The sequence below is a fragment of the Ceratotherium simum genome, chromosome 30, assembly GCF_057802395.1.
Source record: "Ceratotherium simum simum isolate JZ-2026a chromosome 30, ASM5780239v1, whole genome shotgun sequence".
Classification (NCBI taxonomy): Eukaryota; Metazoa; Chordata; class Mammalia; order Perissodactyla; family Rhinocerotidae; genus Ceratotherium; species Ceratotherium simum.
The window spans coordinates 30611606-30638034 of record NC_141929.1 but is presented as its reverse complement, the minus strand read 5'-3'; the positions used below and the strand labels follow the sequence as shown (position 1 = coordinate 30638034).

Below are 26429 nucleotides of genomic sequence, written 5' to 3'. Positions count from 1 at the left end.
ATCCGTGCAGCTGATCATCTGTTTCTGACCCTTCCTCCCCATCTCTGATCCCTGTCCCCGGGAGTGCAGGACGTCCTGTCCTCCGGGCGCCCCTCCGAGAACCGCTGCTCTCCAACCTCAGGACGTCAAGCGTCTAGAGGGCCGCACCAGATGTTTCCCCGCAGGGGGTCCTTAGGCTCCGCGCCCGGATTGGGGGGTAGGAGTAGAGAGGTCGCGCACTGATGGTGCGCGCAGAGGCCTGGAGCCGCTGGCGGGGGGAGGGGGGCGGGAAGAAGCGGAGAGAGGAAAAGAGAGGAGAAAAGAGGAGGAGGGCGAGCGGAGGAGTGGGGCGGAGAGGGGCGGACCCGAGTGCGCCCCCCCTCCCTCCCTGCGCTGCCAGCGCCCTCCCAGCCCAGCCGGCCACATCTGGCGGCTGCCCTCCCTTGTTTCCGCTGCATCCAGACTTCCCTCCGGCGGTGGCTGGAGGCTGCGCATCTGGGGCTTTAAACATACAAAGGGACTGCCAGCGCCGGCGAGAACGGGCGGCGGCGGCGCGGGCTGGGGCGCGGGGGCCGGACCATGCGCCGCTGAGCCGGGCAAAGCCGAGGCCACCGAGTCGAGCGGCCCCTCGGAGCGCAGGCTGCGCGGCGGAGCAGGCGCCAGCCAGGCGGCGACCCGGCCACACACACCGAGCCAGCGACCCCCGGGCGACGCGCGGGGCCCGGGAGCGCAATGACCGAGGCGCGAGTGGCCCGCGGCGCGCTCGCCGGCCCCCTGCGGGCGCTCTGCGTCCTGGGCTGCCTGTTGGGCCGCGCCGCCGCCGCGCCGTCGCCCATCATCAAGTTCCCTGGAGATGTCGCCCCTAAAACGGACAAAGAGTTGGCTGTGGTGAGTTGCTACGCTGGCCTCAACCAGCCAAGTTTAAACAAACTTCGGAGGCAAGGGATGGGGGTCTCCCCGCCACCCCTGCCCCCACGCCTACGTGGGGCACACAGCATGGGGGAGGGCCTTCAGTAAACAGCTTGGGGGGTCCTTGGCAAGCTGAAGGAGGAATCTCTTTTGCAACCCGTGGGGGAGCTTTGGTAAGTGGAGAATGCCTTTGATAACAACTTGGCAACTTTCAGGACACGGCAGGGAGGCGAGAAACAAGCGGGGGAGGGGAAGGAGGTGCTTTGGCAAACAGATGGAAAGGACCCCTTTTGTAAATAACGGGAACATTGTCTAGTATCTGGGGGACCTGGCAAGGGGGGCGGCTTTGTAAACAACTTTTGGACACATCTGGGGGTTGGCTAACAAGGCCCTTGGCAAGCGTCTTGGTAGGCCTTTGGCAAAAGGCCTAAAGGGGTCTCTTTTGCAAATGATAGAGGATCTTTTTAAACTCCTGTGGGACTTTGGGAGGAGGGTCCTTTGGCACACAATTTGGTTAAACTTGCGCACACGTGAGGATGGGAGCTCTGGGCAAAGCGGGACTTGGCAAACCTTTGGAACCTTCTGGGAACCTTTGGCACACATCTGGAAAGAGGCCTTGGACAAACCACGCGAAGGACCTTTTGGCAAATATTTGGGGCAGGGGAGAAGCAGAGAGTGCAGCTTTTCCGCCTGGCTCAATGGACAAGAGGTTCCAGGGTTGGACCGCGGAGAGTTTCCTTGAGCTTCTCCAAAGGGGTCGGAGCACAGAAGGAGAAGGAGAGAAGCGGCGGGCGGGCGAGGGAGGGGCAGGCACGGGAGGGCCCCGGCGCGTGGGGCGGGGGCGGCCCGAGCCGGCGCGGGTCGGAGAGCGGCCAGCGAGCCCTCCCTCCTGGCGCGGCTCCGAGCTGCGGCTCAGAGGTTGTTTTGCGAGAGCGCGCGCCTGGCTCGAGGGGCGGCTCGAGGGGAGCCACGACCGCAGTGCTGCCCAGGCGGGGCTGGGGGCAGCGGAAGGACACTGCGCCTCCCCCTGTAAGCACCTCTGGCTCGGGACGCCCAGCGTGTACCTTCCAGCCCACGAGGCATCTGCCCTCTTATTGCTGCAGCCACCCTAGAAACCCCCATTTTCCTCAGCCTGGTCCCCAGCCTGCCCAGGACAGGACTCCCAGGCCCTCTGGTCACCCTGGGAACCCCTTCTCAGGATGTGACACCCCCCCTTTCCAGCATCTAGGCCTCTGCCCCCTCTGGGTAAATGGGTTGGGAGACCTTACATTTTTAGGGCGCCGCTTTTCTCCAGGGTCTGGAGCTGGCCGGCTAGTGATGTGGCCCTTGGTTGGGGGTGACAGTAGAGCACTGACAAAGCTGCCTGGGTCCCCACACCTTCTGCACGTTGTGGAAGTCCACGTTCTCCAAAGGCAGTGCAGGAGGGTGCTTGAGAAGAAGGCTCTGGACTTGGAGGGCCAGGCTTCAAACCAGAGAGCACACTAACCAGCCGGCCTAGTGATCTCGGGCAGGTGACAACGTCTCAGTCTCAGCTGCTTCTGCAGACTGAAGATAAAGATGCTACCTGTCGCAGGGTTAAAGGAGCGGTCACCTTAGACACTTCGAAGGGTCCATGACACATGATAAGCACTCGGTGTTAGCCATTATTATTATTTATGTCATTATTATTATTATTATACCCTCTCCTACCTTCCCCCCCAAACGAGGTTAGGGCCTCTGCAGTAAGGTCTCCTGGCTCCTTTCACCATTCCGACACAGCCCCCATCACGTATTTAATTTTGCATTCATGTGTGGTCCGTCAGCCTGCCCACCTGGGGATTTGAACCCTAGAGGCTAGAAACATCTGTCGTGTTCACCGGTTTATCCACAGCGCCAGTGCAGGGCTTGGCACATGGTAGGTGTCAAAAAGCATTTGTGGGACAAATGAATGTGTTGGTTGGTCCCTGACGCTCTGCAGGGGTCTGTTTGGTTTTGGCCTCAGTTTAGGCAGAGCCAGCTGTGCGGCTCCTGAAGGAGAGGACCATTTCCTTTTTGGAGATGGCAGATCCGGGATTTGAACCCAGGTCTGACTGCTGCTGCAGCCCGGGCACGTAGCCCTTGAATCTCCTTATAAGAAAAGTGAGGAAAACCATCCGTGTGTCATCAGCCGTTAGTAGATTAAAAGAGGTGATGGAGATGAAGAAGGGTGGTAGAGAGTTCCAGTTCCCAGCAAGGGCTCTGGAGCCGGATTGCTTGGGTCCAAATCCAGCTCTGATATTTGTGAGCTGTGTGATCTTGGGCAAGTTTCTTAACCTCTCTGTGCTCTGCATATGATGGAGACAGTAATCATATCTACATGATAGAGTTTTCGTGAGCATTAGATGAGTTAACACTTGCTGACTTCAGTGCCTGGGCATATAGTAAGCGCCCTAGCTGTGCTCTCTACAGTTTTTATGTCACTCAGCTAGCGGGTGACAGAGCTGGTTTGGGAACCCAGCGCTCCACCCAGTGCCCTTGGGTCCCTGACTGCTTTGGTCAGAACTGTGCCATCCTAACGTGGCTGCTTGCCCCGGGTGCTCGTCTCTTCCAGCAATACCTGAACACCTTCTACGGCTGCCCCAAGGAGAGCTGCAACCTGTTTGTGCTGAAGGACACGCTGAAGAAGATGCAGAAGTTCTTCGGGCTCCCCCAGACGGGTGAACTCGACCAGAGCACCATCGAGACCATGCGGAAGCCGCGCTGCGGCAACCCCGACGTGGCCAACTACAACTTCTTCCCCCGCAAGCCCAAGTGGGACAAAAACCAGATCACGTACAGGTGCTGAGGCGGGGCGGTGGGGGGCCCTGGGCTCTGGACACTGGGTCTCCGTGGGCCCCGGGAGGTGCCTTATGAGGGGTGGTACCTTAAGGAGTTTGCACACAAAGTTCTTAGGAACTGGAGTCTCACAGACCTGGACTTCAGTCTCACACTTAACAGCTGAGGGGCTTTGGGCGACTTGCCAGGGCTCTGAGCCTTGGCTTTCCAATCTACAAAATGGGGCTGAAACAAAACCTTCCTCATAGGTTAGTTGGGAACTAAGCTAGATCACATCTATAAAGGGCTTTCACAGTGTCCAGTATATAGTAAGAGTATAGTAAGTACTAGTCATTATTGTTATTAGATGGGGTCTTTGGGGCGGGCAGAGGGAACTCGATGGTTGGTTGCTAATTGGGTTTTATATTATATTATAGAGTTGTTATCATTGGTTGTTAGTAGGGTTGAGAGCTGTGTTCTGTATGGCTCATGAGGGATTCCAAAGATGAGGTCTCTGCCCTGTTTCCCATAATGCGCTGTTTATGTCCCTGCCTATGTCCCCCTCCCCACCCCCAGCCAGAAGTGAAGGATGAGACTCTTGAGACAGGGCCTGAAGATACGGGCTGGTCTAGGACTCCACGGGACATCAAGGCGTTCTGGGCGGGCTCTTCTCCCAGTGAGCTCTGCTCAACATGCGCACACATATACCTGCACATGCATGCACACTCATGCGCACACATTTGTGCATACTCACATGTTCATGCACAAACTCATGCACCCCTCACATGCTTTTGCACACTTGTGCACATGCATGCACCCTTGCACACATTTGTGCGTGCTCACATGCACACAGTGGCATATACACACTTGTACACATGCATATGCACACTCACACTCCGTGGCACACCCACACACACTCACATGCGTTTCTACCTCCTCCAGGATCATTGGCTACACGCCTGATCTGGACCCCGAGACGGTGGATAGTGCCTTTGCTCGTGCCTTCCAAGTCTGGAGTGATGTGACCCCACTGCGGTTTTCTCGCATCCATGATGGAGAGGCTGACATCATGATCAACTTCGGCCGCTGGGGTAGGCAGAAGAAGGGCCACCAGGGGGTCCGTGTAGAGACAAGGGGGTGATCTGGCCATCAGAGAGGCACGGGGGTCCTGAAGGCAGCTTAGATAGGAGAGTAGGAGATGTAGACACTTCAGTGGTGTAGATGGAAGCAGACAGCGGAGAGCCAGGTGACGTGACACTGGGCATGCGCTGGAGGCAGTGTAAACCAGAAACCAGGTGGTCTACCGGCACCGTCCGGCATGGTAGCCGCTGGGTACATGGGCTATCCAAATTTAAATGACTTAGATTTAAGTAAAATTTAAAATTCAGTTGCTTGGTCACACTAGCCATATTTCAGGCGCTCAGTAGCCTCATGAGGCTAGGGGCTATTGAATTAAACAGCAAAAGAACATTCCCATCATCACAGAAAGTTCTATTGGATAATGCTGGTATCACTGAGGAACTCTAGATATGAGAGTGGGTCAGAAACAATGGAGCAGTGTAGACATGAGAGCAAGTGGAATAGAGCCCGGGGTCAAGGGTCTCATGTTGGTTGTTGGTATGAACACTGGCAGTAGTGTAGACATGAAGGTAGGTAGTGTAGACATTGTGAATGGTGTAGTGATGTGGGTAAAGGGCAGAGGAGACAATGGAGACAGGTAGGTGGGTGGTATGGACCTGGGTGGCAAAGCAGGCATGAGGGTTAGTTTTGTGGATATTGCTGATCGTATGACGTGAAGGTAGGTCATACGGCTAAAAGGGCGGTGTGGACGTGAGGGTAGAAGGTGTAGACGCTGGGTACAGTGAGGGTGAGTGGCAAGGACACTGGTGTGGCAGTGTATGTGTGTGGGTAGGTATAGTGTCATCAGTGGTAGTGTAGACAATGAAGGTAGAGATACTGGGGCCCTGTAGACTTGAGGGAGTAGTGTAGACCCCAGGATGGTAACAATCAAGTCAGCAACTCTCTACTGACTCGCTGTGTCCCCAGTCCTGGATAACCCCAGCGGGACAGGGAAGGGGACAGATGCTTGGTGGGTAAAGGCCCCCAGCCATGGATTAGGGGGTGGCTGGGCGTCAGGGCCCAGCTGGGGCAGCTGAAAGCTGAGACCCGGTGTGTTTCAGAGCATGGAGATGGATACCCCTTTGATGGCAAGGATGGGCTGCTGGCTCACGCCTTCGCCCCGGGCCCTGGTGTTGGGGGAGACTCCCACTTTGACGACGATGAGCTGTGGACCCTGGGAGAAGGGCAAGGTAAGAAGGGACCGTCCACATGCCCCAAGCCTCCTCTCCAGTCCTCTGCATGCCTCCCTGTCCTCTAGCAACTAGGCCTGTGGCTTCCCTGGCAACCTCGGACACCTCCATTGCTCTGATGGGACCAGAGAAATGGGAGAGGGAGGGAGGCCACACCCCTGGGTGAGTCGGAGTCCTGGTCTCCAAAGAAAGGCCTGGAGGGGTTCACCTCCCCCGTGTTGCCCCCAGTGGTCCGTGTAAAGTACGGGAACGCCGACGGGGAGTACTGCAAGTTCCCCTTCCTCTTCAACGGCAAGGAGTATACCAGCTGCACCGACACGGGCCGCAGCGACGGCTTCCTCTGGTGTTCCACCACCTACAACTTCGACAAGGACGCCAAATACGGCTTCTGCCCCCACGAAGGTGAGCGTCCACCTCAGCCTCCACGTCCCCGGGCTTCCCACCGTACCCTGCCCTCCGTGCTCCCCAGGCCTGGTGCTGCCAGTCAACCAGCGTGCCCTCAACTTCCTTCAGACCCCACCCTTCCCATTGGAGCCACTGCTGCGTCCCTGTCACTTGTATGCCCGTTTACTTAATACTTTCATTAAATCTATTCCATTTTTTTGAGGTCTGACCATTAGCAATAATATTTGTGAAGTCACAGGTTTGATGTGCAAATTATTTTGTTCTAACATGCGTTACAATGAACTTAGAACTATTAAAATGCCCAGTGGTTCTCTCTAGAACTGCTCTCTACACTCTGGCCAGGATTGGGGGTTCATCGGTGTGAAGAGAGGGTTGGGGATGCATCGGAAGCCTTGCAGTGGAATTGGGAGGCAAGAGTTGACCCCCAGGCTGGTACCCAGCCTGGCTTGGGGACACCGACCCTGTGAATTTTAGCCATCACTCCTGGTTCTGCTAGTGTGTATGTATGTGTGTGTGTCTGTGTCTGGGCATAGGGGCTGTTCCATCTGCCTCTCTTGATCTCTGTCTGTCTCTCTGTCTGCGTCTCTGTCTTAGCAAAGGCATTAGACTTAACTCAGTATTTGTGTGTGTGTTTTTGTCAATGCTTGAGACATAAAATTTTCAGATATTTTGAAGCCATATAAAGGGAAAATTCTTAAAAAGGGGTAAGGGTATTGACATACACACTCAATCCTGTTTTAATATATCCTTGACACTTCATACTTGTAAATCATAAGAAGACAGTACGTATAACTTCATACTCGATCAGGTCATCATATTTGATGGTTTTAGAGATGGAAAGCCCAGAAAATTTGGGGGAAATGGGAGCCAGTCCAAAAATTTTTCTAAATACTCCTTGCTTCCCCATCCCACACAGACTGCTTGATGCACATGTGCCTCTGTCCTTCTGGCCGCAATTTTATGTGTTTCTGAATCTCTGTCACCCCGCTGCACCTGAACACTGAACACCAGCCATGTTATCAGAAGGAAAGAAACAAATAGCGAGTTAATTGTGTCCTTGTTTACGCTTCTAGTACCGAAGCTCACGTAATACTTTGTATTAAGTAAGAGTGCAAGCCACTGACCATTAATAAGTTAGAAATTTTTAAGCAAAAATATTGAACAATTGCATTTCCCGGTAGAGATTCAGGTGGCGTTAACGTTCTGTGTCAACCCCTGTGACTGGAACAGAATGTCTTGATAATAAAGTGGAAACAGCTGTAATTTCATGAGTTTGGGAAGGGTTTTTCCCTGCCTTGGACACTAGCCATTGACTTGGTCTTTAGCCAGACACAAGTACGCACAACACGCACGTGTTCAGATCTCGGGGCAGAGGTTCTGGTTACTCAGGCCCTCCTGACTGCTGAGTCAGTGTCTGCTGCTCTCCATCCTTATTGGGGGCAGAATCTAAGAGAAGATGGGGGCTTCCTGGGTGGTAGAAATACATGGCTGGGAGGTCAGAGGCGGAGGCTGGCCTCCATTGAGGTTAACACTTTGCCTTTCCCCACGCCGAGGCCACCAAAGCATCTGGCCTCAGTTTTGCCTCTTCCCTTAGTCTCCTTGTTTCTGGCACTGCAGGAGAAGGTGTCTTGGTTGGGGAGAGGGGAGCTGTGAGGATATGGGGCCCCGAGTCCTGCGGTGTGGAGCCAGGGACTGGGCTCCATTCTGGCCATGGTGGAGTTAACGGGGGGCTGGTGAGGTCACCTCTGGCGCCGGCGTGCACAGATGGTCCTTGTTAGGCACTTGTGGTTTTGCTAGTTGGCAATTCCAGAGGCGCACCATTTTGTAGCTTCGAGGTGGATGAGGGGACAGGGGAGCTTGGGGAGAACCCAAGGCAGACAGGCCCGGGCTCTGAATCCCACTCTCTCCCTGAGTTCTCCTCATGGCCCCTGTCTTGGAGAGAGGAGAGTGGGAGCCCAGGGTGTGTATTAAAAGGTTCCCAAAGACCCCACCTCCCGCTCCCTCGCTCCTCCTCCTCTCCTCTCTCCTGCAGGGACCACGGCAGGGCCATCTTGGAAAGCGCCTGGGGTTGGAAGGAGGTGAAGCTTCCTCTGTGCGTGTATGTGTGCGTATGTGTGTGTGTGCGTATGAGACAAAGAGAGTGAGCAAGAGAAACTGAGATTAGTGTGTTTTGTAGCTTTCGGTTACAACCCTCATCCAGTTCTTCCATTTATGTGACCATGAGCAGTTCTGGAACAGCTCTCTCAGAACCTCAGTTTCCCTGTCTGTCAAATGGGTAGACTCTTGTGGTCCTGCCCACCATGGAGATGCAGTTAGCCATCCGCATGGTGTGGGCATCCAGCAGGCAGAGTGGACAGTGACTTCGGGGCTGGGGCTGGGTTCTGGAGGCCCCCTGCTCTGCGCCAGGTGTTAACTATTTCATTGCTTGGGGGGGGTTCCATTGAGATTCTGGCGGGGATCAGGTTGGCTAGAGAGGCAGGAATACTCCCCAGGAGCTCAGGGAAGCAGCAATTTACCGAGTATGGATGGTTTTCAATATATGAACAAAGCTACAGCTTCACTGGCATGAACCGTCCGATGGGCAGCCAGCCAGCTCTGTGCCCGCACGGGCGCCCAGCTGATTCTCAGGTGGGCAGGTGGGTGGTCTCACATTCGCACCCCCTCTCTCCTCCAACCCAGCCCTGTTCACCATGGGTGGCAACGCCGACGGACAGCCCTGCAAGTTCCCGTTCCGCTTCCAGGGCACATCCTACAACAGCTGCACCACCGAGGGCCGCACCGACGGCTACCGCTGGTGTGGCACCACCGAGGACTACGACCGTGACAAGAAGTACGGCTTCTGCCCCGAGACTGGTGGGTGTTGCCGCTTCCCCTGCCCCTCGGGGCCGGCACCCTGCCCTCGGATAGAAAACCCGCAAGAGCCCCCTCCACTCCGCCTTTCCCCAGGACAGGGGTCCTAATCAGAACACTTAGCAGCTGGTCCGGCATGGGCACCCAAAGTGGAACAGACATTGGGCACCAATAGCCAGTTCAGCCGAATTGGTGATGCCTAATGTCCGGCCCGCCCAGGACCCTCTCTGAATGACCCCCACTGTCTCAGCCTCCCTGACGGTCGTTTTTCTCTCCCTTTGTCTGACCTTGGAGCCTCTCTTCCCTGCCTTTCTTTGTCCTAGTCTGTATCTCTATCTTTTGGTCTATTTTTCAATAAAGACTCCCTTCCTTTCTTCCTTCCTCCCTCCCTCCCTCCTTCTGTCTCCTTTCCTTCCCTCCTTCCCTCTCTTTCTTCCCTCCTTTCCTCTCTTCCTTCCTTCCTTCCATCCTTCCTTCCTCCCTCCCTCCCTCCGTCTCCTTTCCTTCCCTCCTTCCCTCTCTTTCTTCCTTCCTTTCGTCTCTTCCTTCCTCCCTCCCTCCCTCCGACAGGTGTTTAGTGAGCACGTGCTTTCTGCAGGAGACAGGTACGTCTTCTGCAGGACCCTGCGTGATGGAGCTCCTGGTCTAGGGAAGTGCGTTGGCACCATCAGCTCAGCCAAGCCCCTTCACCTCTGGCCCCTCTGTCCCCATCCACGGGAGGCTAATTAAACCTCTGGAATCTGGCTGCCTGGGTCTGAATCCCAGCCCTGACATTTCCTAGCAGTATCTGCTCCGGCAAGTTTCTTCATCTCTCCGAGCTCGTCTCCCCATCCATGAAATAGGGGTGACACACAGTCCCTACTGCACAGGGTCATTGTGAGGGGGTGAGACGTGTCTTAGGCACTTGATCCGGTGCCTGGGACTGGGTGAGCCCTCAGTAAGCATGATTGTTCATGTCTGCATCATGACCAGGGACACCATTGTCTCTGGTGGTGGCCTCAGATCCCTCGCTGCCCCTGACCCATGTCCCTAATCCCACAGCCATGTCCACTGTTGGTGGGAACTCGGAAGGTGCCCCCTGCATCTTCCCCTTCACCTTCCTGGGCAACAAGCACGAGAGCTGCACCAGCGCGGGCCGCAGTGACGGGAAGATGTGGTGCGCGACCACAGCCAACTACGACGACGACCGCAAGTGGGGATTCTGCCCCGACCAAGGTACAGGGCGCTGGCCAGTGGGCGGAGACACCAGACACCCGCCCCACACACACAGCTGGCCTGGAGACCCTCCTGAGTCCTCACCCATCTCAGGCACAGACACTGCCTCTGAGACACCCACCTACCCTAGGAGAGACACTGTCTTGGTGGAGGCCCTGCCCGTCCGTGGCGGGAACACTGCCTGCTCTAGACCCACCAGTGGGCAGAGACACTGCCCGTCCCTCGTGGAGGCAGGTGCCCTGCTTAGGCCCCGCCCACTCGGGCAGAGACATGGCCTCCAGCATAAGACCCCATCCCCCCTGGTACCTGCTTACTGGGTGGGAACCAGCCCTCCTGAGGAGATACTACTCTTCCCTTCCTGCTCTACCCCGCTCTGGGTGGGGATGTTACCACTCCAGAGTGTCTCAGTGCTGGGCACAGAGTACCCCGCTCCAGAAACAGGATTCTCCTAAGAGGCATGCCCACTCCAGTGGAGAGCTGCCTTCCAGGAGCTGGGTGGGCAGGAGAAGAGAGGAAAACAGAAGTGGCCTCATCCTTGCTCCAGCCCCTCCCTCCACGCAGCACAGGAGAGCCCCAGAGCCCTCCCTGCCCCATCGGCACCATGCTTTGCCAAGTTGTGGATGGTGGTCCTTGGTCAGTGCTGAGGGAACAGCCAGCTGGGGCAGCTCTCTGCCCTCCAGGACTCCCGGGCTGGGGCGAGAGAGGGACCAGGAAACAGACCATGACCTTACTGTGTGGTCAGTGCAGTGAGCAGGTGCTCGGGTCACTGTGCCTACTCCAGTCTGCAGGGCCCAGGGTCATTGGGCTCGCCGACGGCCCGAGATGGCCAGGTGAGAGGGCTGGTCCAGGGCCGGCCTGAATTAGATCAGCCCCTCTTTCTGCCACTTTCCTTCTTTTTGACTCATAATGCGATGGAATTTGGAGAATGTCAGCTGACAGAGCCTGGCCACATGAGTTTTTCTTATTTCCTGCCAATGCCACACTAGGACATATCCTGATGTTACCTTCTCTGCTCCAGCTTCTACCCAGAGGTGGGCTCGCCATCTGTCTGAGTGGTTTAAGGCTCCAGAGTTGGCGTGGGGCACCTGGGCTGTATATTTTCCTAGGGCTGCCCTAACAAAGTGCCACAAACTGGGTGGCTTAAAACAACAGAAACTTATTCTCTTAGCCTTCTGGAGGCTCGAAGTCTAAAATCAAGGTGTCGGGAGGGCCCCCTCTGGTAGTTCCCTCTGAAGACTGCATCGCTCCTCTCTCTGCCTCTGACGCTACACGGCCTTATGTGTTCATCCCTATGTGTCTTCTCTTTTATAAGGACACAGGTCACCTTGGATTACAGGCTCACCCTACTCCAGTATGACCTCATCTTAACTTATACCCTAATTACATTTGCAAAGACTCTGTTTCCAAATAAGGTTACAGTCACAGGGACTTGGGGTTAGGACTTGAAGACATCTTTTGCGGGGACACAATTCAACCCATGACAGGGTGTGACACAGGGTTTGCCCGCTGTCTGAGGGAATGGGAATGGTTTTATTGCTTCCCTGGGGCAGGAATGGTGGACCCGCGGGGCCAGGCTGTCCCCTCTCTCTTACCTCTTTGGAGACCCTGCGGAGCAGGTTTCACCTGTAGTCTTTATACAGAAACACAAAAAGCCAGAAAGCACGATTTTTAACAAATGGGATTTCAGGCAGGGGATTTGGAGGTGCTACTTGTTCTCCTCCTCGATAGCACACGTGCAGCCTGCCGTGGAAAGGGCCGAGGGGACTGTGGCTGACCCTACTTGAGAGCAATGGGCATAGTCTGTTCACTCCAGAATGAATAAATACACGCCACTTCCAGGGCTCTCAGCCCCACCGTGGGGGTGTCCTCAAAAGTCTCCATCACCGGGGCCGGGTCCTGAGTCCTCTTTCATCTCTCTCCCTCTCTCTCTGCCTCCTCCCCTCCCTGCGGCCCTCAGGGTACAGCCTGTTCCTGGTAGCAGCCCACGAGTTTGGCCACGCGATGGGGCTGGAGCACTCGCAGGACCCCGGAGCCCTGATGGCGCCCATTTACACCTACACCAAGCACTTCCGCCTGTCCCACGACGACATCAAGGGCATTCAAGAGCTCTACGGTAAGCCTCGGCTTGGGGGCGGCTGGGCGGGCGTCTTGGGGGGTCATGCAGCCTAGGATGGAGGCCCAGGGGGCGGAACCAGGAAGGTCCCATCTATCCAGGTTGCCAGGACACCAGGGCAGGAGGCGGGAGAGTTGACCTGGTCCAGGGGTGTCAGAGCAACACTCCAAGGGGACCCTTGGGCGGTCCCTTTCCTTTCCAAATAACACCAGTATCCGCGCCCCTCTTGGCTCCCCAGAGTGAGACCAGAGGGGCAAAAATGGGCTCTTCATTTCTAAACGAGTAAACTGAGGCCTGGGAAAGGTAACCCTTCTGGGCCAAGGTCACCCAGTTTAATAACCAAGTTAGGTTTAGAATCCAGGAGAATTAGCTCAGTACAGGATAGAATTTCCCAGCGTGTGGAGTGACCTTAATGATACAGGGGTGAAAGTTTCTGGTTTTCATAATGATTCTTTTTATTTTAATGTGTAATAGACACGATACGACTAGTGCTTGAAACCAATGATTTATTTATTAGTGCTTCCAATGAGACTAGAGTGAGTCTGCTTTTTGAAAAAGTAGATATACGATGGTACAAGCGGTACCTGGGCCAAACCAGAATAGTGAGGGGGTGCTTGAGTGACGAGGCCTGGGGACACTGGACTTGGGAAAGAAGCTGAAATCGAGTGAGAGGCTGCAGGTTTCAGTGCCGCCTCCATCACTCACCAGCTGTGAGAGATTGAGCAAGTCTTTACCTCTCTGGACTCAGTTTCCTTATCTGTAAACTGTGGCTGGTTATCTTGAGGAGGACAGGAAGGAAGACTTGAGAAAGTGCCACACCCCAGTGCTGGACACACGAGTGGCCTGACTGCCCTGACTCTCCTGTGGGCTTGAGAACCTGAGCTTTGGGTTTGAATCATTGAGCAAGTCACTCAGCCTATCTGGGCCTCAGTTTCCGCATCTGTAAAATGGGAGTAATAACGATGCTTACCTCCCAGGGGTATAGAGAGGACTGGGGTGGGTGATGTCGATGAAGAGCATTTATAACAGTGCCACGGGATTCCAGTGTCTCTTCACTCTCCTCTCTCCGCGTCCAGGCTTTGTCCCTATCTTACCCGGGTTCACACTAAAGCCAGAATACTGTTTCTTCTGACTCTTAGCAGGTTGGGTGGGCAGCCCTGGGGGTTCAGCCAGGTGGGGAGAACCCCTGGAGCTGGGGGGAGTCTGAGGTCAGGTGTCCTCCTCCAGGGGGCTCCCCTGACACTGGCGCTGGCACTGGCCCCACCCCCACGCTGGGACCGGTCACTCCTGAGATCTGCAAGCAGGACATCGTCTTTGATGGCATCTCTCAGATCCGCGGGGAGATCTTCTTCTTCAAGGACCGGTGAGTGCGGGAGCTTGCCTCTTGCCCTCCTTGCCCTGTGCCCTCTGCCACTGGCCCGTTATTCTTCTGCCCTTACCCCTTGCTCAAGGACCCAGTGGGGGCTTCTCAGAATGGCCTGAATTAGACCGTTTTTGCTGCATATCAGACGGCCTCCAGATCTCGGCGGCTTACCACAAAAGACATTTCTTTTGCTCTCTCCTAGTCTGGGGGTCTTCTAGGTGTCTTGGCTTGGGGCCGTAGTTTGGGTTCAAGTATGCTCTGCATGTCACTCCTTCTCCTGGGATTGGCGGCTGCTTGCAACAGATGACAAGCACAAGAGGCCAGATCAAACCACACAAGCACGTTGAAAGCCTCACCTTGCATCATCTGAGAACATTCCCTTGACTGAAGCAAATCACATGGCTAAGTGCAGCACCTACTCTAGGGGGCGGTAGTGCAGAGTCACATGGAAACGCATGTGGATGCATAACTCAAAAATAGGGATGGAGAGAAGAATTGGGGACAATAATCTAGGCTGCCGCAGGCCTTCTCCTGGAGTGTTCTTGACCTCAGATGGCCAAATTCTTCTATAATATATGGGGAGCAAGTAACCACAGGGTAGAGAGAGGCGGTATCCTTTGTGCCATAAAGGCCCCCACTCAATCAACCAAGGGCTGAGACTCACACAACTGCCCTAGCCCTCCTGGAGAATGGCAGACGGTATCCAAGACTGCATTAAAGGGTCCATCCATCATCTCTCCATACACACATGCGTATACCCATCCATCCATTCATCTATCATCTATCCATCCATTCGTCCATCATCTATCCATCCATTCGTCCATCCATTATCCATCCATCCCTCCATTATCTATCCATCCATCATCCATCATCCATTCTCCATTATCAAGCTATCACCATCCATCCATCATCCATCCATCTATCCATCATCTTTCCATCCATCTGTCTGTCCATTATTCATCCATCCATCCATTATGCATCATCATTCATTCATCATCCATTCATCCATCCATCCATCCATCTGTCCATCCATCCTTTCATAGAGTGTGGTAGTTGACAGAGTGGGCTCTGGAGCCAGATTGCCTGAGTTAGAATCTTAGACCTGCTACGTGCTAGTTGCATGATCCTAAGGAAGTTAATTAGGTACTTTCTTTGTACCTCAATTTCCTCATGTATAAAATGGGACTAATATTCCCACCACCTCATAGGGCTGTTGTAAGGATTAGATGAGCTCAGTGCTTAGAACAATGCCTGATGCACAGAGTGTGTTCAATAATACCAGCTATTATTATCAACAGATCATTATTTGGCGTGTACTGTGCTAAATACTTTGCTAGGCTTTAGGAGCTGGGGGTGGGGGTGGCATGCTGGGGGCAGAGGGGCTGCTTAATGCCTAGATCAATATTGTCAAAGGAAGGTCCATGGACCTCCTACCCCAGAACCACCTAGAGTGTGAGTGGTAAAAAATGTGGGTTTGTGCACCCACCCCAAGGCCCTCTGACTGGAATCTCTGGAAGTGGGCCCCAGAAATCTGCACTTTAGCAAATTCCTCCAATGATTCTGATGCATATTAAAGTTTGAGCATCCCCAGTCTGGTTTGGGAAACAGAGGCATAGAGAGCTGACAGTGTACACGGCAGAATGGAAGAGATGTGCTTGCAGAAGCACGTGCAAAATGCTTTTATGAGCACATCCAAGTCATGGAAGGCTCCACAGATAAAGCAGCACGTGAGCAGGCCCTTTAAGGAAGCAGATTCGGATGGACACTGGCAGGGCTGACAGGTTGGGAGGGTGTTTGAGACAGGGAACTGCAAAAGCAAAGCCATCGAGTTGTGAAAGTTCCTGGCTTACACAGGGAGGAACGGAGAGCCTGGTGAGGCTGGAAGATGTTCTGTAAACTTTTGTGAAGGGCCTCCTCTGCTCTAGGCCCTGGGCTAGGTGCTGAGGGGCAGATGCCAGCAGGGAGATGGCAAGAATGCAGAGAGAAAGATGAGACTCAAAATGCAATGAGAAGTCAGGTACCACCAGGCCTCCAAAGCCCAAACCAGGATGCGTAACAATAGATCCCGATGCTGTCCTGCAGCCCTCATCACAGGGATGGGGGAGAGGTGAGTCAGGGGGCCTCCTTCCCCGGCACCGTCCTCAGCCTGGAGCACTTCCCATTATGGAAGCCCTGACCACACGTGTGGATCTGAGACTTGCAGACCCAGGAAGGGGTGCAGAGCCCAGGCCCAGGTTGGAGCCCTCCCTGGCCTGACACATCACACTTTCAAAAGGAAGTTGATGCGTGTTTAATGGGGTCATTGAATTAATCAGTAAATATTTAAGCACCATCCATGTGCCAAAATTAGTGCAAGGCACTGAGGGGACGAAAAAGGCAATACAGGAAGATGATTAAACTCAGACTTTGGCATCAGATCTGGATTCGAATCCTGGTCATACTATAATCCCTCCGAACTTCATTTGCCAAGTAAGGATGGTGATACCTTCCTGTGTCGGGATGTTTTAGCTCCAAGTAACAGAGAACCCCAACTCAAACCAGCATAAACAATGGAGAGAAATTGCTTTCACGTGGTCCGAAGTCCAGAGGTAGGGCTGCCTCCAGGGGCAGAAGGAGGGTCAGTGACTCGATGAGGTCTTTGTCCGCTGCCATCCTCTGCCTTGACCTCATCCTAAGACTGGGTCCCTCATGGTCACACCATGGCTGCCGGTGGCAATTGAGGCTTCAGGCTTCCTTGCCTACATCCAGCAGGAGAGAGAGAGAGAGAGATCTCCAGATGTGAAATAGATGTGAAATAGATGTGAACAGGTCTATCTGTTCAATCTTATTGTGCCAACATAAATCACATGACAACTGGTGAATCAGTAACAGTTGCCAGGGAATGCTGAGCTTGGCCAGGCTTAGACCAGCGGTTCCCAAATTTGGCATGCATTAGCATCATCTGGAAGGCTTGTTAAAACACAGATTTCTGGGCCCCAAGCCCAGAGAGTCTGATCCATAGGTCTCATGTGGGCCCAATAATTTGCATGTCTAAGTTCCCAGGGGATGCTGGTGCTGCTGCTCTGGGGATCCTACTCTGAGACCCAGTGGCTTAAGCTAATCCCACTGGGGATTGGGTCCACCAGTGGGGAAGCATGGATCATAAACGTGAGAGTTCTGGGAGGCAGGATGATAGGGAAATAAATAGGTAGTAGATGCTGGGTAGACCACCAAGAATCCTTATTATCTTACAATATTGTGAGCATCACATTTCACAAAGCACATGAAGTACTTGGCACTTAGTAGGCCCTCAATAAATGACAGCTCTGTCTCTTGACAGAGTGCACAAATCCATTCCATTCCAATTCAGGAAATGCTTTTAAGTGCCCTTAGCCCCTGCCTCAGTTGGCTTCTAAGCTAGTAGGAGAGATAAGACACTTAGGAAACAATCAAACAAACTACTGTTCCAGCTACTCAGGGTTGTTGATTTTGAGAGGCTCAGAGGAAGGGGGAGCACAGTATGGACAGAGGGTAGTTAGGGAAGGCTTCCTGGAGGAGGGAGCAGAAGAGGACCAAAGAAGTTGCTTCTCAGCTGTAGCATCTTGCAGAGGGGGCTCTGCCCATTCTGCAGTCCTTCTCCAAACTTCCTTTGATCTCACCTCCCCATCCCAGGGCATCCTCGCTGGGATGTGTCTGACTGGGCCTAAAGAGGCACGTGTGGTTACAGCTGCAGAGTGACTGAAGATGTGGTTTCCTGTGTCCCCTTCCGCCCCCAGGTTCATTTGGCGGACAGTGACACCACGTGACAAGCCCACTGGGCCCCTGCTAGTGGCCACATTCTGGCCTGAGCTCCCGGAAAAGATCGATGCTGTGTACGAGGCCCCACAGGAGGAGAAAGCTGTGTTCTTCGCAGGTGTGTGGGAAGGGTCTTTTCTGGCCCCAGGCCCCACGGGGCTCAGCACCATGGTTCCTGTGCACCTGTGGGTGCGTCCTCTCCTTTATGGATCCATTCTTTCAACCATCATTTCCGAAAGCGTGGGATTTGTCTGGGAGATCGGTTCAGACACTCAGCATCAGACAGCACTGACTCACAGAGTGAAGGTTTCATTTCCTTTTCGTTCTTTTTTAATTCTTCTGACTCCTTTTCTAGAAGGAAAATTACAGTTTAGTGCTGGTGTCTCTTTCTAATGCTAGAGCCTTTGGTACACAATATTTTTAGTTAGAATTTTTTAAAAACTTGTTTTCATTTCTAATGTTTAAAATAAATTTATTTCTATAGTTTTCAAAGTGAATTCCTTGACAGCAAAATACTAAGTAAATAATAGTCCAAGAAGTTTCCATAAGTGGTAAAAATCATCAAGGTAGGGTCATATGGCTAATGATTGGGAAACCCTGCTCATTCAACATTTATTTGAGCACCTACCAGGGATCCAGCCCCTGCCCCACTGGAGCTCACAAAGTAATGGGGGAGACAGAAAAGCTGGCTATTAGGAGGGAGGGAAGTAAGGGCTATGATGGGGGAGGGAGGACCCACAGCGTCCCTGCCCTGGTCTGAGGTGGGGGCACAGGGGTGGCTTCCTGGAGGAGCTGAAGGCTCGGCCAACACTGTGGGCACATGTTCCGCCATCCGGCCCCCCATCTCCTCCAACCCAGAATAATCCTGGGCTGTGGCAAGGGAAGCTACTGGCCCACAGGTCACCTTTGTGCAAATTAGAAAAAGATGCTTCTTCATGGCAGGCATGACACTAAGAGTGCATGGCTTGGTGAGTAGAGCAGGGGCTGGATTCAGCCCCCACTTACCTCTTGGGCCAGGCACCTTCTATACCCAATTGTAAGACCATATATGTGAGCCCTGTTCTGGGCACTGAATCCAGAAGGAGCAGGAACTTGTGTGCCCGTGGAGAATGGCCACAGTGGGGTCCCTGGCACACGGGTGATGGGAGGAACGGGCCGGCCTGGGGAGTTCAGCACCAGTCGTCAACACGCCTTTGCTTCCACTGCAGGGAATGAATACTGGGTCTATTCTGCCAGCACCCTGGAGCGAGGGTACCCCAAGCCGCTGACCAGCCTGGGGCTTCCCCCCGACGTTCAACGAGTGGACGCTGCCTTTAACTGGAGCAAGAATAAGAAGACGTACATCTTTGCTGGAGACAAGTTCTGGAGGTAAGGGAGGGAGGTGGGAAGGAAGGCAGCACAGCCGGCTTCAGGGACATAGAGGCCCGCCCTGGGTCAGGGTCGGAGGACTGGGCATGGATGCCCCTCTCTGGTGTCTAACCTGCCAGGGCTGCAGCCCCTCCCAGAAGTCACCAAAGGATGAATCATCCTTGTGCACATTGCTGTACGATTCTGGTTAGAACCTCCTTTCCCTTCTCAGAAGTCTTTTGGTCAGGCCCCTATCTGTCTGATCTGGAGCCTCACATTCTGGGGTGACTCACTGAAGAATGGGTAATAAAAATAAAGATAATAGCTGCTACTACTGATCCTATGTGCCAGACACTATTCCAGGGCTTTATGAGGTGGGTGTTATTATTATTCCCACTTTACAGATGAGGAAACTTGCATTCAGAGAGGTTAAGTACCTAGCTTAAAGTCACACAGCCGAGTCATAGCGGGTTGGGATTTGAACCGTGGAATTCTGGATTCCAGAGAACGTGCTATTCTTCACTATTCTACACCGTACCTGAGATAGTGGGGTCCCAAGAGATGGGAGTGGAGGCAGGGGTGGCAGAGGGCAAAATATGATGAAGACTAAGAGATGGGGGCACCAGCTGCCCACAGGAGCCGGCATCACATTTAGGCCCCACTGGCCGCAGTAGGCACTCTCAACGGGCACGTCTGCAGCAGGCCCAGGGGCTGTGGGCGCAGGCTGGCAGGGGCCCAGTTTGGAAGCAGGTAGCTCTCTGCTCCAGGTCATCTAAAAAGGGTTCAACTCTGAGAGGCCATGATCAAGGCTAAGGGTCAGGGAGCCCCGTATCCAGGAATGGTCAGCGAGAGGCAGCCCAGACCTCAGGAGTTTGATTATAATTCTTCCCATTTCCCAGAAGAGGAAACTGAAGCCCAAAGAAATTAAACAACTTGCCTAAGTTATTTATATGTAAGTGTGTTGCCCACAGAGCAGGATTTAACTGCGTCCCCTATCCTCTAACCCTGTGCCCCCACACTGGACCCTCCAGGGTCATTTGGTCAGTGGGGAAGGAGTGGTTACGTGACTTGCACCACGCTCCCTCCTAGCATCCCACGTTCCTCCTGTGGCTGCCACTGCATCTGGGCCCCTCGTCTGCCATCCCTGAATCAATCCTGCCTCCCTCCCAGGGCCCCTCCCTTCTCCCCCTCCCCTCCTCTCACCCCTGGCTGCCCTGCATTCAGAAGCTGTGTCCGTCGCAGGCCGCCTGTGTCAGGGTGGAATTCCAGACATATTGCTAAGATGCTTAGCAACTTAAGCTGATTGATATCTCAAGCCTCTAGAAAGAAAACAGTCAGCCAGGAAACCATGGAGCGGGCTCTCCGCCCACAGGCTCCGGAACATTCCAGGCACACACATGTAGTGCGAATGGCATCTCGGCATGATAGGCGCTCCGATCTCCAAATCTTAGAATCGTGGACAGTGAGAGGTACAGATTCTCAGAAAAGTGGATCGTAGAATCAAAGAACCCTAGTGTCTTTGAATCATGGTGTTGGAAGGACTCTTATGATCACCCTCTGATGCACCTTGTGTATGTAAACATACAGGAACAGACGTGTCTGTGTGTGAACATGAGTGCACACACAACACACTCACACACACACACACTCAGGCTGTAGCAGTGTCTTGCTGAGTTTCGGGCAGAGTTGTCTGCCTCCCAGTCCTTTTCTGCAACAATCCACGTCCCAAAGCCAGGGTCCGAGAGGGATAGATTGCTCTACAGAGGGAGCTCTGTGACACTTCCTTAAAAGCAGCAGAGCTGAAGGCCCCGTCAGAGGCTCTGGGCTGGGTTTCCAAAGGACACAGACCTCTCTCCCGGGAGAGGTGGTTAATGAGCTTAAGATGCTGGTCCTGGGGTACAGTCTGCAGAGGCCCCAGAGGCCTCCTTGCTGGAGAAGGAGAGAGAGCCCCAGAGTGACGGAGGACGAGCAGCTGCCTCCAACCTGGCCATTCCCTAGTTTGTGCCAGGGAGTGCTCAGCCTTTGCTTCTGGAAGCTTCCACTAAGCCCTCAAATATATATTCAGTATCTCCTATGTGCCAGGTACTTAGCTAGGTGCTGGAAGACTGGGGTCAAGAAACAGTCACTCCTGCCTTACGCAGCTTACGGTAGAGGCAGGGAAAGAGTGTAAGCACATTTGAATAAAATATTGATGGTCTCCTGACAGGCCCTGCACCACATCCCAGGCCTGAGGCTGTGCCTTTCACCTGTATTTCTCATTTAAGGTAGATACTATTATTAGCCCCACTTTCCAGGTGTGAAACTGAGGCTGAAGTGCCTCAAGGATACACCCGTGGAAAGCTGGGACACAAATGTCTGTGTTCTTAACACCTGCTCTACACTGCACTTTCTGCAGCCACAGAGAAGTACAGAGTGTCACAGAGAAACCGTTCAAAACAGTGTCCCAGTGAATGGGAAACACTGTAAGAGGAGACTTGGGACACAGAGGAAAATGAAGAGACGTGGTCCCCTTCAGAGCCAGCATCTTCTGGTGCCACGATGTTGTGTTCTTCCTGAAGGAAAAGAACTTGGGAGCAAACGGGTTCACTTCTCTGAGCCTCAGTTTCCTCATCTGTGAAATGAGGTTGATTCCTGCCCTCCCCCCCTCCTGTGGGTAGAGAAAGAAGTGAGGGCGAGTTCAAGGACACGGCTCTGGGCCATCATCACGCCCACACAGAGGATGTAGTTTGAGCGGTCAGTGGGGGTCATGTGGATGGAATGCTGGATATTTGAGCTGGGAAACCTGGTTTTGGTGTCCCGGCTCACGAGGAAGCACATCAGGTTCTGTAAGAAGTCTTATGATGGAGCTGGGATTCAGGAAGGCTCTTCTGGCAGTTCTCAGGGTGAGGGGCAGAGGGGGAAGAGCCTGTAGAAGGGAGCTCCTAGGGGAAGCTGTTGGCCTCTAGGGTGGAGGTCGTCGGACTGGCCATGGGGAAGAACAGCCACGACGAGTCACTGCAGAGGAACTTCTGGCTGTCACCAGGATGGCATTCAAACACAGACCTGTCTAGAAAATTAGCGCCACAAAGGCAAGACTTTATCTTGTTTACTGCAATATCCACAGGTACACGGTGGGAGTTCATTAGATATTTATAGAATAATGAAGAGGGTGAGAGTAAGTGGAGAAGCGAAGGGATCGAAATGACGTCAACAGTTAAAAAGTTCTCCCCCGGGGCCGGCCCCGTGGCTTAGCGGTTAAGTGCGCGCACTCCGCTACTGGTGGCCCGGGTTCGGATCCCGGGCGCGCACTGACGCACCGCTTGTCCGGCCATGCTGATGCCGCGTCCCACATACAGCAACTAGAAGGATGTGCAACTATGACATATAACTATCTACTGGGGCTTTGGGGAGAAAAAGGGAAAAAAAAAAAAAAAAGGAGGAGGATTGGTAATAGATGTTAGCTCAGGGCCGGTCTTCCTCAGCAAAAATAAAGAGGAGGATTAGCATGGATGTTAGCTCAGGGCTGATCTTGCTCCCAAAAAAAAAAAAAAAGTTCTCCCCCAAATTAAAAAGACAGAGGTATTGCCAGCCAGGAAGAAGAATATGCCAACTAATACTCAAAGTATGAAGTCAGACTGTCCATGTCCTGCCAAATTAAAGGCAGGACCCAGGATAACCGTGTGCCCTGAGAGCTGCAGCCAGCACTGCTGTGGCGGGAGGTTCATCCTGGGATTAACAGGACATGGCCTCATGCACCACCTTGCACGGCCACTTCGCTGTCCCAGCCGAGATCATCTCCCAGCACGCAGACTGTCATCTCCACTTGGTAGACGAAAAAGCAGCCATTTGTCCAAGCCCACCCAGTGAAAGAATCACGGGCAGGACCCTGTCCCTGGGCTCCTAGTCCAGTGCTCCTCCTACTGCAGTGGGGATCAGAGTTTGTAAGGGAACTAATATTTCCCAAATGCCTACCAAGTACCAGATATGGGGGTAGGCACTTTGCATATGTTATTTTATTTCATACGTGCATTAATTAATAAATTAAATACAACCCCATCTTACAGCTGGGAAAACTGAGGCTCAGAGAACAACTTGCAGCCCTGGAACCAGGCAGGCCTGGGTTGGACAACCACTGAGAAGCTGGGTGCCCCCTTTAAGCCTCTGGTCTGTAAAGTGGGTTTTACGGTAATAACTGTGTCATAGGCTTGTCTTAAGATTGAATGAGAAAGGACATACGTGGAAAGTGGTTAACACACTGCTTGACTGTTAGCAGTAATTGCACGTTTTTACTAGACTGTCCACAGTTACATAATTAGTGAGTAGTGGAGTTGGGATTCAGACCCAGGTCTGAGCCCTGCCCTTCCACTCCAGCCGGCTGCCTCCCTGAAGGGCTAGGTCTGGTTTCCCAGGCCCACCCAGGAGCCACCAGCTGGGCCCTCCCATCCAGGTTGGGTGGCTGGCCTTTAGGGAGGCCCTGCTGGTTTACCATGTCCGCTTCCTTGCAGATACAATGAGGTGAAGAAGAAAATGGATCCTGGCTTCCCCAAGCTCATTGCAGACGCCTGGAACGCCATCCCCGATAACCTGGACGCCGTGGTGGACCTGCAGGGGGGTGGTGAGCTACCCAGGCCTCGTCCGCTTTCTAGGACTCCCCGCCCCCAGCCAGGGCCCTGCTTCTCGCAAGCACACACTCCCTCATTGTGCAGGAAGGCATGGGGCGCCGGGGAAAACAAACCAGCCCCTTCAGCCCAGGGCTGGGAAGGCGTCCAGACCCCTGACCTCTGCTCACTCAGCCGGCTCCAGGCAGTAAGACCCAGAAAGGCCCCTCACAGCTGCAGGGCCTAGAGCCAGGGAGGGGGCGGGCGGGAGGCCTGCCCGGGGCTTGGAGCATGGGCTCTGTGCCCTGGATTCATTCTGGGGTTTGATCCAGGTCCTTTTGGGTTCCACAAGAGGCCTTGTGACTGTCGCCCATTAGCAGAGCGATGGCTCCATTTGAGACAGGACAAATTGTCATGCCCTGTCGCTGATATGGCAGATCCCCCACTGAACTCAATTTGCCTCTGGTCCTTTGCTGAATGAAACACAACCAGTATCATCAAGGCGTAGAATTTAGAGTTTGAAAGCCATATTCCTGAGGAGGCTTCTGTGAGCTCTTTAGGGCCCTGGAATTGAGTCCAGTCTGGCTTTTTAGAGGAAATGTCAATTAAATTCCACAAAGACTTTTTTGAGCCCCTCTCTTATGCTAAGCACATGGCCCTAACTTCCAGTGGCAAAAGGTCTTACATGTGCAAGAAAAAGCACTGAACAATCAGGTGCTAGTTTAAGGATTATCTTCAGGAATAAACATCTTGAGCACCTACTATGTACAAGGGTTTCAAAGGAAGTAAATGAGATCATGTATATCAGGAGTCACAAATTCCAGAGCCCCTAGGGGCCAGGCTAGTAGCACAGATGAGTGAAGCATGCAAGGCAGACAATAGGGAGTGGTGGGGTTTGTGGTGAACCAGCGAGCACATGGCTCATTTACAGAGAACGGTTGCTTCTCTGCTTCTGATGATTGCTGCCCTGCAAGAATGGGGGCTGGGGTTATTAGATGTTCTAGCTCTTTTAAAAGGAAGTGAGAAATCTGTATTTTTATGTGAAATTTCCAGATGTCTACATGTTGGCAACTTTATTCAGAATTCAAAACAAAAAACTTATGTGAGCCAAATAAAACCCCGCTATGGGCCTGATAGGGCTAGCAGCCCCCAGGTTTGACAACTTTGGTAGATGGAGAGTGCTTAGTTTGGTGCTTGGCTCAGCAGAGTACTGTTGTTTATATTAATAACAGCATATGCTATCTAATTTAATCCTCATCACAAGCCCTAAGAGGTTGGCATCTTTATCCTCATCTTAAAGATGAAGAAACAGGCAGCCAAAGAGCTTCGTCCACAGCCATTTCCCTTCCTCCAGCCTCAGAGAGGTCTTCCCTCGTTTAAAAGCTTCTTCCCGATGGCAGGCAGACTCTCAAAGCTTCCCAAGAACCTTCCAGGTGCCATAATGTCTGAGCTTAGGGTGGTCACAGCCTCTCCTCTTTCTCATCCCAGGTCACAGCTACTTCTTCAAGGGTGCGTATTACCTGAAGTTGGAGAACCAAAGTCTGAAGAGCGTCAAGTTCGGAAGCATCAAATCCGACTGGCTGGGCTGCTGAGCTGGGCCCGGCTCCCACAGGCCCTGCCTCTCCATCGCCTTCTGCACACCGGGCCCTGAGCACCAGGGCAGGACCCGGATGGGCCTGGCAGCCTTCAGCTCTGTTAATCAGCATTCTCATCTCCACCTGGTAACTGAAGATTCTGGAGAGTGGCTCTGCCCTGTGTCCAAGGAAAGGTGCTGACTGTACCCCTCCCGGGGGCCCCTTCCCCGTATCCCAGTAGCCCCCCAGAGCCACCCTGAAAGAGATGCTTTGATATCCTCCACGCAGCCTTGCCTTGGGCTGCCCTGGTGCTGTCACACTTCAGGCTCTCCTCCCTCCACAACCTTCTGTGGCTTACAGCACCCTCGGAGCCAACAGAGACTGTCTCAAGGCACTGGTGGCCCGACAGCATGGCCTGGCACGGGGCAGTGGGACAGGGGCACGGCCAGGTGGCCGCCCCAGACACCTGGCTTCTCACTTCGGCTGCCTTAGAACTTTCCCTCCGTTAGCAGTTTGCTTTGTATGCACTTTGTTCTTTTCTTCTGATCTTTTTTATTTTTCCACTTCGAAACTGCATTTCCCGACAGGGGACTCGGGTTATCCAAAGTCACTGCACGATGCATCTCAGCCCACGTAGCGAAGGTTCCCTTGTTCACTCTATTCAGTGTGACCCCACCCCGTCACTTCCTCCACTGGTTGGAGGAAAACCGAGCCGTGGCTCCTCGCTCAGCCCTCCCTTCCTCTCATTTCAACAGTTCCCCATGGGAAATGTCAACAAGTATGAATAAAGACACCAATTGAGTGGCAGTGTTTGCAGGCTGTTTTCTGAGAGCCAAGAGAGATGCCATAGCCCCACCCAGAAGAGAAACTTAAAACCTCTAAATCTCGGCGCCCTACAGGGCACAGGTGACATTTGCTAGAAAGGTCAGAGCTGCCAAAATAAACAGCAAGAGCCCTTCAGGATGGGTGAACCAGAGAGTCCAGCTGTCCTATGGAAAGAGCCCGGCAACAGCAGCGAGGCTGTTACTTTAACTGCAGGGTCTTGTTAAGGTTCCCTTCCTCCGAGCCTCAGTGTCTTCACTGACAATGGTACCGATTCTAATGCTACTACTATTGACAATGAACCACAATAATACCCCCTCCTTTAATAGAGTGCCTACTATGTGCCAGGCACTTTACATGCATCACTTAACCGTTAGAACAACCTAAAGAGGGAGAGGCTATTATTGGCCCAATTTTTAT

The 26429-nt window shown here is 53.3% G+C and overlaps 1 protein-coding gene across 1 annotated transcript; it reads left to right on the top strand.

The window, feature by feature from the left end:
- The first annotated feature begins 384 nt into the window (after window positions 1-384).
- Window positions 385-25994, top strand: MMP2 (matrix metallopeptidase 2). Its single transcript, XM_004431607.3, has 13 exons — window positions 385-867; window positions 3458-3684; window positions 4603-4751; window positions 5841-5969; window positions 6198-6371; window positions 9054-9227; window positions 10266-10439; window positions 12397-12552; window positions 13780-13915; window positions 17671-17807; window positions 18898-19057; window positions 23521-23630; window positions 25102-25994. Exons 1-13 carry the CDS (start codon window positions 712-714, stop codon window positions 25203-25205), a joined length of 1986 nt encoding a protein of 661 aa, XP_004431664.1. The 5' UTR covers window positions 385-711; the 3' UTR covers window positions 25206-25994.
- The last annotated feature ends 435 nt before the right edge of the window (window positions 25995-26429 follow it).